The 13573-nt window shown below is 43.6% G+C and overlaps 2 protein-coding genes across 6 annotated transcripts in view; both read right to left on the minus strand.

The window, feature by feature from the left end:
• LOC114555294 (phosphatidylinositol transfer protein beta isoform) overlaps nt 1-4184 on the minus strand; it is a 31342-nt gene extending 27158 nt beyond the window's left edge. For both annotated transcript variants that reach the window (XM_028577592.1, XM_028577594.1), the window contains exon 1: nt 4046-4184. In XM_028577592.1, the coding sequence (XP_028433393.1) occupies nt 4046-4065 (20 nt within the window). In that variant the 5' untranslated portion in view covers nt 4066-4184. The remainder of the gene's footprint in view (nt 1-4045) is intronic.
• Nucleotides 4185-7330: 3146 nt separating this feature from the next.
• The window catches only part of LOC114555278 (tetratricopeptide repeat protein 28), a 386074-nt gene continuing 379831 nt past the window's right edge, over nt 7331-13573 (minus strand). For 2 of the 4 annotated variants that reach the window (XM_028577566.1, XM_028577567.1), the window contains 3 exons: nt 13086-13215; nt 11707-11814; nt 7333-9437 (listed from right to left, as the gene is read on the minus strand). In XM_028577566.1, coding sequence (XP_028433367.1) covers nt 7807-9437; nt 11707-11814; nt 13086-13215 — 1869 coding nt within the window. In that variant the 3' untranslated portion in view covers nt 7333-7806. Of the gene's footprint in view, nt 9438-11706; nt 11815-13085; nt 13216-13573 lie in introns of all 4 variants that reach the window. The other 2 variants (XM_028577569.1, XM_028577568.1) reach the window with 2 other exon arrangements.

Here is a 13573-nt window from a genome sequence, read left to right on the forward strand (position 1 = left end):
AATACATTAAACACAAAGATTTTATTTTCCACCTTAATTGTGAATCAAAACTGTTATCCAAAATTTTTAAATTCTGGTACAACAGCTCAATCTGAGTAACTTTAATAAAAGTGCCTTGCAAGCTCAGCCTGTCACTCAATCATCAGGGCAGAGAAACCACCGTTGTGGCTGATTGTCTAAGAGGAAGTGTAACGTCAACAGCACCGCCACCGCTTTCGGCTCGCCATTAATTAATTAACGCTGCCTGCGTGAAGTTTTAAAAAACTGTAACCACACTTGAAACCAACGGTTACTCTCTGTGACTTCAACAAAACTGCAGACAGTTTACTCCGTCCGCACCTGTGTGTGTGTGTGTGTGTGTGTGTGTGTGTGTGTGTGTGTGTGTGTGTGTGTGTGTGTGTGTGTGTGTGTGTGTGTGTGTGTGTGTGTGTGTGTGTGTGAGCTCCCCTCTGTGTCAAATGGAGAGAGGACAGATAAGTGCACGACTCTTTGCCGAGAAACTCAGATTTACAGATCTGTCGATTTAAATCATCGAATCGATTAGTCGGTACAGTTGAATGAGTGTTAGCCGACTAAGAATTTCTTCAAATCGAACGCAGTCCTAATGACCGCACTGCACTTTTTCTACCGGTGATTTTTTTTGGATGATGTTGAGCTTTGGCCCAACCCATAACAAGGAGAAAGGTCTGCAAACTTAACGGTTATTAATAATAACGCAGCATTTCATTGTTATTTTAACAGAGCATTAGTAAAAGGCTCGTGCACAGCGCGCGCACACTATGCTTGTTACACACACACAGGGACGCACAGCAACACACACACATGCAGAAGATAACAAATAAAAATATTACGGTGCAAATCCTCCATCATAACAGCAACGCTCCAAGGTCCAAACGCGCCTGGCTTTTAAAGGGAATGGGAGATGATCTCTGATTGGTTGATTGCATGTTACGCCCAAAACACACCTCTGATTAATGAAGACACTAATGGCGTTTTTCCATTACAGGGTACCTGCTCGACTCGCCTCGACTCGGCGCACTGTGCGTACCTTTTCCATTGCAGATTTTAGTTCCGCCTCTGCTTGGCTGGTCGTCATAGCGACTGCCGTGGGCGTGGCTTTGTAGCGTTGCATTTCCCCCGACTCATTTCCTGGTTCCCCTTCTCCGTAAACAACATGAAATCAACAAGATGGTTAACTTTTCCTGCTCCAGATTTCCCACCGTGGTCAGACAGAACAGGGGTGACACTTTGTTTCTCTCATTATACGACTCCAGAGTCACTACGCGGAGCTAATCGCCGGCACTCTCTCACTTCTCCCTCGCTCACCAGCTACACACACACACACACACACACACCAGCGCACAAGTATACACATCAGGCCACTTGTATGCTACGGAGAAAGCTCTGCGTGGAGCCTCCAGCAGCAAAAAAACACCGCTGGCTAAACTATTTAAAAATGCCGTCTGTCGCTAGCAATGCAGTGATCAGTGACGATTCTTTCCGACCAATCAGCAGCCTGCAGGGTTTAACGTCACCTTCTTGGCTCGCCTCAGCTCGCTTGGAACCTCGACTGAGGAGGTACTAAAAAAAAGTACCTGTTAGCAGGTACCAGGGACTTTTTTTCGTAATGGAAAACCAAAAAATGCGAGTCGAGGCGAGTAGGTACCATGTAATGGAAAAGCGCCATTAGTACAACCCTTTTCATTTTTGGAAGACACACAGGCTTGTATCATGCGGACGCAACAACAGTAGTGTTGTCATTACTTCGAATTGCTCATGGGTGCGACAGAAGCTACGCACTACAGCTTTAACTTGTGTTGACATTAGGTTCATCTTTAACCTCGACCCCGAGTGACAGATGATTTTTTTTGTCTCTCCAGGCCACCGCCGACTCTAAAACGAGCCTGTGCGATGATGAGTGATGCTGACTTTGACACAACCAAGGGCACATCATCACGATGGGAGCGTAGGGAGCAAGTGAGGAGTTGCGGCAACAGGTATCTTTCAGTGTCAAGTGCACAGTAACGCAGCATAGAACGAGCTGGAATTAACAGGCAACGTTGATGCTTCAGCCAAGCTCTTCTTAAAACTTAAAAATGATAAAGAGAAGGGTTGGCAGTGGTTCCCAACCTTTTTTCCTTGGCGCCCCCCTACTGATGTCTAAGAAAAGCTGAGTCCCCCCGAGACCGAAATTGAGGTAACTCTCGAGATAGAGCCTTGCTTTCTTTATTGATACAGAGCAGTTATCAGCACTGTTACGTTTCTCCGCTATGTTTCATTCATAAAATAGTGATGCCGTGGCGGCAGGAAAAACGAGGATACAACAAAATATATAGTTTTCATACAGACTTTTGTATACATTATATATTCTAGTGTATTATCATAATTTGTTTAACTTTTTTTTTTTTTTAACCTAAACTCAAACCAGATAAAAACTTGCATCCCCCTGTGATCTTTGCCGCCCCCCCCAGGGGTGCCCAGACCCCAGGTTGGGAACCACTGGTCTAGGGGTTAGCTATTGAAACACACACCCACACACCCACACCCACACCCACACACACACACCCACACACCCACCCACACACACACACACACACACGAGACGTACAGGAGGACCTGACAGCTACGCTCGTTATTGTAAGTGCAATGATAAGTCCAATAAGTACTTTATCAAACCGTATGACTGTGTGTCCCAGCCCAGAATAGGAAATTAACTTACAATGTAAACTGTTTCTATGTTTAACGTTTTCTGACTTATTCAAAAGACGGAGCTTTAAGAGTTCCTCGCTTTTTCTTTTAAAGGATACATTTTTATAAGAGCTACACTGAAGTTGGCAGTTTGATAAATGCAAGTTATTTCAATCTTCATGTGCTAAAAAGGCACATAAGTTCCTATGCATCCTGATAAAGTTCCCTTGGCCTTGGAATTAAAATAGCCCCACACACACACACACATCATCACATACCCTTCACCATACCTAGAGATTGGCATGGGGTACTTTCCATAAAATCATCTCTCAATGCAAATCAAACCAGTTATTAGGCTAACTGACAAAAAACCATGCCAATCTCTAGGTATGGTGAAGGTTATGTGATGATGTGGGGGTATGGTGAAGGGTATGTGATGATGGGGGGTATGGTGAAGGGTATGGTGAAGGGTATGTGATGATGTGGGGGGGGGGGCTATTTTAATTCAAAAAGCCAAGGCAACTTTATCAGGATGCATAGTATCCTGGATCCATGAAATAACTGGCCTTTAAAAATAAATATCTGCCTGCCTCTACGTTACATTATTCATTCAAAAAGAAAATTGGTGTCCTTAAACGTTGTATTTTTTTCAATTTTTTTAATTAATGTGTTAAGATTAATTTTTTTGTATTCCTCTTTTTAGTCAACTTTAGCATGGGTTCCTAGTACATACTACTGCTGCTTGCAGGCTAAGTTGATTGAAATGAAAAAAAAAAAAATAAAACTTAGTTTGACACGCGTGAACAACCAAGCTAATCCGGATGTAAATCTAAGTCTCTTATCCCGGGTAAGATTAGTTGGCGCCGCCGCTAGTTTATGGGTCAATAGTGCAAAGATAACATTAGCAGCGCTAAGTGATTCTCATTCATGTTAACCCGTCAAGTAAGCTAGCTAACAGTTAGCATTAGCAAACAGTGGGCTAATATGTAGCTCAAGTTAGTTAAAAGTTGCACAGCTTAAAAAAGCACAAACGCCGCTACTCTTATCGTCAAAACACTAAACCACAGACGTAAGTGTTTAGAGGCCAGCTAACGTTACATTAAGTCACTATGAGAACGAGAAACTGTAGGATAACAACAGCTGTCACACAGTGTGCCATAAGTTACCACCGGTAACCGGTAGGCCATACCCGGCCATACCCAGCTCTTCCCTCGTGTGTCTGACAGACACTGAGTCGAGATGAAAAGTTTTCATTAGTGTCAAACCACTGACAAAATAACTGCCCCGCCTTCCCGACTCCGTTACTACACGATGAAGTTGTCTTAGAAGACGTTAAAAAGAGAAGCGTTGCACTTACTACTCCTTGATGAGGACCATCGTAGCCCTTCTCTTCTCCTCTCTTCTTCTTCTTCTTCAGTTGCTTGTTTAACGGCGGATGCGGACTAACTTAGCGCACTACCGCCACCCTCCAGATAAATTGTGCATGATCATCACTATGGCTTACCCCTTCTCCTCTCGATATATACGTCAATGGTTTACTTTTTTTTTTTTTTTTGCTTTCAAAAAAACTTTATTATTCCAATACAGAAAACATACAAACTTTGACAACATTAACTACATACATACAAACATGGAAAAGGGGGAGCGTGGAGTTTACATCAAAAAGGTTGAAAGGCATTATAGATGGTCAGAGTCCGGATGGCTTTCTTATACGTCAATCCTTTTAAAGTTTCAAAATATAATTTCATGTCATTTTTAAATTGGTGAATATTCGGTTTGCTGTTAGATCATTTAGATTTATGGATATAAAATTTCCCAAATAAAATTAAAAGATTTAAAATGAAAATATGGCATTTATTCAAATAATTTCCTTCATAGTAAAAAATAATGTTACTACTTTGTAATCTTATCTTAGAACCACACAATACATAAAATACATCCTCCACATCAATCCAGAACAATCTGACATAAAAACATTCACAAAACAAATGTGCAATTGTCTCTGTGAAAACCCCACAAAATGTGCAGGATTCAGAAAGTTCAGGTTTATATTTCTTTAAAATTTGATTTGTTGGGTAGATGCAATGGACAATTTTGAAAAATACCTCCTTAACTTTATTACTAACAACATATTTATTATAATAGGTCCAAATCAAATTCCAATTGTCAATGGTTTACTGCCCAGTGACCGCTGATGCGTCATGACGTCATGCGCTGGGCGGTAGGGGCGGTAGGGGCTGTCGTCGGGCACGTTTTTTAAAAAACTTTATTAAAAGAACACAAGTAAATTAACAAAACGAAGATTATATATTTCTTTAAATTCAAACTTTTCAACATTTTTACGTTTTTGTCACTTTTTTTTTTTAAGGTTTCTGGTCACTTTTTTCCGATGTTTTTGTCGATTATATTCCCCTGCTTTTTTGAGGCTATTTCCGACATTTTTGTCACTTTTTTTTCAACGCTCATTTTGAATAAAACACCCAAATCCAATGAAAGCAGTGAACTGATAATTTATTTTACTTGTGAAGAGGAATAGTGAAGAGTAATAGTTGTAAGGAACCATCCACGTTATTTTCTTTGACAATTTGGTTGAAAGAAACCCAAATTTCTGATATAGAAACTTCTTAAAAATGGGTCAAATTTGAACAGGAGGGTTAAAAAATGGAGAACGTGATACAAATGTAAATCAATGTATTAAGCAACTGCATCAATTAGTCCTACTTCATTTCAGGTTTATTTATGAATGCAATCCTTTTCATGATATAGATTTTGACAGTGCAGTTTCATTTGCTGCACAGCCTGAAACCCAGGTGCTTAATCTAATAATGTGTCCTTTAATATGATATCTGCCATTGGGTGCATCTACTTTACTTTACTTTTAACTACTGGCCGGCCGGCACATTCACATGCTGTTGCTGATTGGCTGGAACAGTGTTTTGTGGCTTGTGCACTCCTTTCTGTTTGTTTTCCATTAACACAGCCAGGGTATGTGCCTGTGTATTAACCATACACAGTAAAAGAAATGGACACAGTGACGCCATACTCTTAGACGAGACCAGTGAAGGATATTAGAAGCACTTTTCCGGTGCTGGCTGAGTGTTACTGAGCAGCCTCCAACTGAACTTGAAGACATAGATGTGACGTGAGCAACCTGTCTGAAAGTGTGAAGTCTTCTGGTAGCTGTGCCGAGAGAAATCTCAATCATTCCCAATCTTACAGAGACGGAGAGGTCTATATTAGGTATATGTAAGGAGATAACATAGACACAGGCTAATTATTGATTAACATTAGTAATTAAACCTAAACAGATAATGGAAGTCCAAACAGTCTGTGAGCTTCTCCTGTACTATACGGTAATTCCTCTACTGTGCGAAAGAAAGTTGCGTGGTTATGACACAATCTTTAGCCTATTTTTTACAAAAAACGTCTGCTACGGAGCCATAACGTGAGCTACAAGGTAATGGAGCCTTTTATACATTGTCGTGTTTCTTTAGAAATGAACAACGGACAAATAGAGTCTTTAAACGCTTCCGATGTAAAGTTATTCGCTGTCAAAGTGACGCCAAAATGAATGGGAGTCAATGGGATGCTAATGGGAGGTGATGGATTGGTAGCCTCAGAATCTCCCCATAGAAGGTACGCTTTCCGGATGCTCGTCACACTTTACACTGTTTAACGTTAGCTGTCAGCATTTTAACCGTGATTAATCCAGCTGCTAGCTAAAGGTAGGCTAACGTTACATGCCGTCAGGTGTAGTGTAAAGTCGAGCACCGAAATGAGGCACCAAAACTTTCGTTCTTATTCGGTCTCGTTACTACCGTTTACGTCGGCACCGGTTCCCTATTGGCACCGAGTTTCGGTACCCAACCCTAGTATTAACACAAGATTGTTTTTCAGCGCGCATACAGAAAATACAGAGCTAGATATTCACTGAATTTGACAAAAGGTGTATTAGATTAACATCACTTACTATACCTTTAAATGGAGAAAAGACAAATCTAGGAAAGGTAAAGCTACATTTGTGTGACAGAAAAGTGATATTGTGAGTACCTATCTATCTATCCAACTATCTATCAATCTATCTATCCATCTATCTATCCAACTATCTATCTATCCAACTATCCATATATCTATCTACTGTATCTATCTATCTATCTATCTATCTATCTATCTATCTATCTATCTATCTATCTATCTATCTATCTGTCTATCTATCTATCTATCTATCTATCTATCTATCTCCCTTACAATTTAATAACAAAGTCAGGAATACAAGAAAGCAAACATGATGTTTTTTTTTATTGAAACAGTTTACTGATAAATGACAGATGGTTGTCATGGAACTTTCATGTTTAATCTCAAAAAATCATGGGCTAAAAAGGTCATACATGGTACTTAACATTGAATAGCAAGAGAATCCATGCGTCGGAGCAGACACTCAATTCACAAAGAAATCAGGCAAAATGCCCTTTTGATTTCAATAAAAAATATTAAATCTCCCCCCCGTCCCCCCCACACACTCTATCCATCTTTACACGGTTTGTTCACTTTTTAATAATATAAAAACGCTTAATACTGATTGTGAAACACTGCAATTAATTTACAAAACATAATAATAATAATAATAATAATAATAATTATAATATTAATAACAATAACAAACAATAATAACAATAACCATTAAATTTCAAAACAAAATAGAATGGAGGAAATCAGTCATAGCTGATGCGCCTTGGCCCAACACAAACAGCGAAGATTTTGGAGGAGAGGGTGGCTGGTGGGAGGGAGGTGGAGGAGGTGGGGGGGGTGGTGAAATACCAAATGGCATTTACATCTACCTGACATACAGTTACACACAAACACAGTATCAGGTCGTTGAGTATTTCTCATTCCCCATTTACAGTGTTATGGGCACAAAGACAGAGACACGCTCTTAAGCATCCATGTGCCTCTGCAGCATCACGCTCACTGACCAATCAAATCCTTTTCAGTCAAGCTCGGCTCGGACCGAGACTGGTCCCCAAAAAAAGTGCCCCTACTCCTCCAGCACACAGGAAAAGTAACTGTTAGATTAAAGTATTGAACCGTTTTTTAAATTTTTATTTTTTTTTAAATGTCTCAGCATTTAGAGGAAGGGAAAAACCTTCCAGGCGACAGGAACTTGTATCCGTTTCCGGAGGGTAGTCGGATAGAACGAGCGCCGGGGCTGCTGCGTGTGGAAATAGTCGGCGACGGGGCCACTTTTCGGGCGTTGGAGCAGTGGTGTCCGTTGGAGGAGTTCTTGCCGCCCCTGTCTAGCGACTGCAGCCCCAGCTCCCGCAGCTCCAGGCTGTCTCGGGTATCGTTGGGCGAGCAGCGGCGCGGAGAGAGGTTCAGAAGGCTCAGCACGTCCCTGCCGGCCGAGGCGAGGGGCCCGGGACCGCCGTGGACGGCTCTGACGGGACCCAGGTGTTGCTGTTGCTGGGCCGCGGCGTTGGCCCAAAAGGTCTTCAGATTGTGGATCGCTTGGACTTTCTCGTCGATGACGCCTCGTCTCAGCCGGTCCAGGTCCGGGACCTGGTCAGTGGAGCAGGCGGAGCCCGTGGAGGAGTACGACAGCGCTGGGGACGGAGCGCTGCCGGCCGGCGACTGGTGACCCGAACTGGGAGACACGTTACTCGGGGAGCGGGAGATGTGGCCGCTGTACGGGGAGCTCGGGTACTTTAATCGGAACTGCGCGTGGCTGTCCAGAGTGGGCGAAGGATGGCTGCCCTCCTTTTGGGAAGACTCGGAGATTGCGGGGCTGTTGTAGCCGGAGCTTATCTTCTGGAGCGACGAGGAACGGGAGGGAGGTTTGGGCCTCGGGGACGACTGAGCTCGGCCGCTGGCGCTGCTGTTGGGGCGGCTGAACGCGCTGGTTTCGGAGGAGCGGAAAGCGCTGCTCCGCGCCGAGGTTCCTCCAGCCGTCGCGCCCTCGGGCCCGGCCCGCTGGAGGCTCCCCACTGCCCGCAGATGGCTCTGGGTCTCCTCCAGGATCTTCTGGGCCAGCTCCTGAGGGTCCAGAGGGACAGTTTTTTCTTCCTGAGACTTGACAGTGCTGTCCGTCTCGGTACTGGACTGGTCCGACTCGCCTGTATCCGAGCTGCTCACCTTACCCTTCACCTTCTGGAACGGGGAGTTCGGGCTGGGCACCAGGCATGTTTTAACAGGGGACGTGGGGGTGCTGACGCTGCCCCTGGACGATACCGATACGGTGTAGCCTCTCCCTGCTCCTGCGCTGGACCCACCGATGACTCCCCTGCCTCCGCGGTGGTGCCGCTGGCTGTGGCCCGGCGGCAGCGGCAAAGAGTCGCAGTGGCTTCCCAGCGGCTCACTGCTGACGATGGAAAATCCCTCGTATTCCTCGTCCTCGCCGCGGACCCCTCCCGCCACGGCCGCCACGGCGGCAGCAGCAGCCGCCCCGTGAGGTGACGAGCGGCTCCGAGGAACGTGCGGGTGTTTGTGGACGGAGTAGTGCGCCGTGGCACCGCCGCGTTGCCGATGACCGAGGAAATCGCAATCGGACTTGGAAACGCAGCTCATGGAGGAGGCCACGGAGCTGAGGCTGTAGACGGAGATGGCGTCCGAGGCCTGACTGTCCAGGCACGGAGGGGAGAAGGGGAGGCTGGAGTACCCCGTGGGCAGGGGGTTGGACACGGACTGGGCCGAGGCTAGAGACTCGAGGGAAGAGGAGCTGTCCAGGCTCAGACGCTTGGGAAGCTCGGTTGAGTCTGAACAAAGGAGAAAGAAGAGGAAGGGAAATGATGTGACAGCTGATAAAAACAACAGGATTGCTAAAAAAAAAAAAAAAAAAAAAAGACATGAATGAACACATTGTTGTGAAACGTCCGATCACGCATGTTCTTACTAAGACAGCACAATAAATCTTTTTTTTTTTTTTTTTTTATTGTCATTGCAATATGGCGCAATAAACACATCGCCAAAGACACGGCGAGATTTTTGGTGTTCTTAACTTCTTTTTATTTTTTTAAGTGAAGCCATTTATATTCAATTCAATGTTCATCTGTTCTAGCGCAGGGGTCTTCAACGTTTTTTAAGACAAGGACCCCCTAACTGAAAGAGAGATGGAACAGGGACCCCCTGCTACATAGAAAATGAAGTTGCATATTAAACTGGGCCTACAATAACATGTAGGGCGGCTGTCAGTACCCGATCCGTTCCACCTGCACAATCCGTTCTGCGCATGCGCAAGATGTTCACGCATGCGCAGATGATAATACCGTTTCACGACCTGCCCGATCTGTTCAACGCTAGCCTCCACCCAGGCTAACAGCTAATTCGGCTAACCGCTAGCCGACAAATAACGCATGCGCAGAACGGATCGTGCAGGCAGAACAGACAGCTAGATTCAGTCTAAAATAACGTTAAGTCAAACATCATGGGAAAAGCAGGCTACAGCAAAATTAAGACTTTACAGTAACAATAAAGACAAGTATTGAGTGATTGTATTTTAAATGAGCACAAGTAAAGTAGAACTGACGTAACAGCTGTTATATATGTTAACGTTTGTTTTGAAGTTTTATTTTGAGGGTCTTTTAAAAGTTTGCATGCTGTCTCAGCTACCGGTTAGCCAAATTAGCTGTTAGCTAAACTAACGTTAGCTTAACTGTGGAGGCTGACGGACGGCAGACCGCTACAATCAGCTAGCGGTTAGCCAAATTAACTGTTAGTTAAATTAACGTTAGCTTCCCAGTGGAGGCTAACGGCAGACCGCTATAATCACCTATCGGTCCGCCCGAATTAGCTATTAGCTAAGCTAACGTTAGCTTCCCGGTGGAGGCTAGTGTGGGAACAGATCGGGTAGTGTCGTAAATCATCGTACCACAGCGCATGCGCGAACATCTTGCGCATGTGCAGAACGGATTGTGCAGTTGGAACGGATCGGGTACTGACAGCGGCCTAAAGCCTTCATACCTTTGTTTGCATAGGCTATTAAAATAGTCTAATAATTGTTTACATGATTTTATAAATCATGTTTTAATGTTTAAAATGAACTGTATCTGTGGATGCCTACCTAGGTGACTACCTTGTCTATAGGTCAGTATGCCTATCAGTTGGGATTCATATTTTGCTAATAATATGTTGGATTCATGTTAGGATGTAATTTTTGAAAAAACTTAAAAACGTAACAATAATTTGGAGGCCCCCCTGCATTTACTCTGAGGACCCCCTAGGGGTCCTGGACCCCCTGTTGAAGACCCCTGTTCTAGCAGTTTAATGAGACACAATTAAAACAAAACAAAAAAAAAAACAAATATATATATATATTTTTTTTTTTTAACAGTTGCTCCATTCATTACGATGATGTGAGAGTATTTAGATAAAAAAGAGGCTCCATGAAAAAGGAGAATTGGTTCAAGGTAGATTCACGCAGATGAATCTCCATTAAACCAGTCGATGAGAGACTTTGTTCAGATTCACAACATTCATTTTGACGGAAAAAAATTAAAATTAAGAAAAACAGGGCACAAGAGCACATGTGTCAAGCTCAAGGCCCGTGGTCCAAATCCGGCCACTAGCAGGTTCTCATCCGGCCCCCATATCAATTTAGCTTCACAAATTTTGAGTTTTTGTCACTTTTTCCAACCTTTTGGGCGCTTTTTTTTCTATGATGGCTGAGGAACTTTTTTTCTGACTTTTTTAGGACTTTCTGGCGACCAAACTGTGAGTGAGAAGACTATATCAGACATGCAATAATGCAGTCAAAGATATTTGACTTTTTTGATTAAATAAAAGCCTATCAATAAACTATACATGTCTGGCTCTTGATATGATTGTCATGGTTTTTGGGGCATTTCCGCCTTTAATGGACAGGACAGCTAGGTGAGTAATGGGATAAAGGGAGGGGGGAAGACATGCAGGAAATCATCACAGGTCGGACTCGAACCCCGGACCTCTGCGTTGAGGCATATACCTCTATGTATATGTGCGCCCACTCTACCGACTGAGCCAACCCGGCCACCGTATAAGTATACTTACCAAACAGCGCCAGGAGAGACTGGAGCGCAAAGTGCAGGGTGCGGCGGTTGGCTAGCTTGCCGGTCTTCAGCACCACTTCTTCCTGGCCGACCTCGCATAAGTCGAATCCTGCACACACACAAAAGCAAAACAGTTGTAACTCATACATTTGACAGTGACTCCATTTACACGCACATATTGTTCTGGTTTTTGTCCATATTCTGAAATAGACAATATTCTGACTAAGCTGTTAACACGGCTAATGAAAGTGAATATTCCACTAAATAGATAGATAGATAGATTTTTATTGATCCCAAAAAATGGAAATAATGGTGTTGCAGCGGCAAAATATCAGACACACAGCACACATACAGAGTATACATTAAATAATAGGAAACAATATACATGAAATAATAATTGAATACTACACGAGCAATATTTAAAATATATACAATTTGGAAATAAAATGTACAGCTGCGCTCTATAGATATAGATAAACTTAATGTGCAAGTTGGGGAGCAAAAATGGACAACTGTTTCACTAGTAATGATAGGATGTAGATAAACCTATTGTGCATGTAAACTAATATTCCCGTTTACACGTAGCCGTGCAAAACAGGATTTTCGTCAAAGTGTTCCAGCGGCGGAGGACTGGTTGGAGCGTGTGAACACATCGTCCCTCTGAAAAGGTTGCTTCATATCCACTAACCTGTTCATATCTAATTCTTTCATAATGTTTAAAAGCAGCTGGCTGGTTGGTTTGTGTACAGTAACCATAGCAATGCACAGAGCTGACTGTAAGCCGTAAACAGACAAGAGGCCGTAAACTGTCACAAACTGCAGTAAAAACCCTGATTGAGATGCAGATTCCGAATGAGCTGTATACATAACCCTAAAACCTGAATAATACCAACATATCACACACGTCTTACTCAGAAAATGCTATATTCGGAAAAAGGCCTTATTCTGAATATCCAAACGGAATCTGCTGTTTACATGTCCTGAATACAATTCAGAATATTGGCATATTACTGGACAGGGACATAAAGGGACACATGAATGTACAGGACAGGACTCAACAGTTCTCTTAGGCTATATTTACATCGCTAAGTTTTGGTTTTTAAGTGGAGTTTTGAGCCAAAAGTGATCTCAGTGCACACAAGTATTTTCAGCTCCAGTAGAAGAACTAATCTCCGTTTAAACCAACACGCCCGAACCTCATATCTCATCAACATCCTGGTATACTGGGCATAAACAGGAGGCGGCGTGGAGACTCCAAGGCTATTTTGCAGCGGCACTGTCGCTTTTCTCCAATAAACGGCAATAAATCAGAGCACGTTTTTTTCTCCCATCCCCGAATGCCATGTGGAGTAGCCAGCTCCTCGGTAACCGTTGACTCACCGAGAGCAGCCAGGAACTCGTGGCACCCTGGCAGTCTCCAGAGCTGCACGCTGATGGACACCTGAATGGGCAGGAGGGAGAAATCCTGTTCTTTCTCTCCCGTCTGGAGTTGGATTAGCACCTGGTGGAGCTGGAGAAAAAAATTGGAAGAAGAGGAGCGGAGTGGTTAGGAACGAGCACAGGGACACAATAAAGGGGCGAATTCTACTGGAGATGCGATTAATGGGTAAAAAAGAAAGTGTGTGATCAAACTATTTCTATTCTATGAAGAATGAAATCATCCAGAGGGACTGTAGTTCCATGCTCTCATGTGCATTGTCCTCTATTTCGGTCACATCTTATTGTCCAACTACTGGAAACATATTTTCTGGAGTAGGTATGAACGGGTTTCTGTTTGAGTCCTCGGAGCAAATGGATATCTGCAGGGAAGCTTTACGGGGGGGGTTAACACATGGCCTGGGTGCACACTTGCCTGTTTTGTTTGGGGA

This window comes from Perca flavescens, chromosome 5 (assembly GCF_004354835.1).
Source record: "Perca flavescens isolate YP-PL-M2 chromosome 5, PFLA_1.0, whole genome shotgun sequence".
NCBI lineage: Eukaryota > Metazoa > Chordata > Actinopteri > Perciformes > Percidae > Perca > Perca flavescens.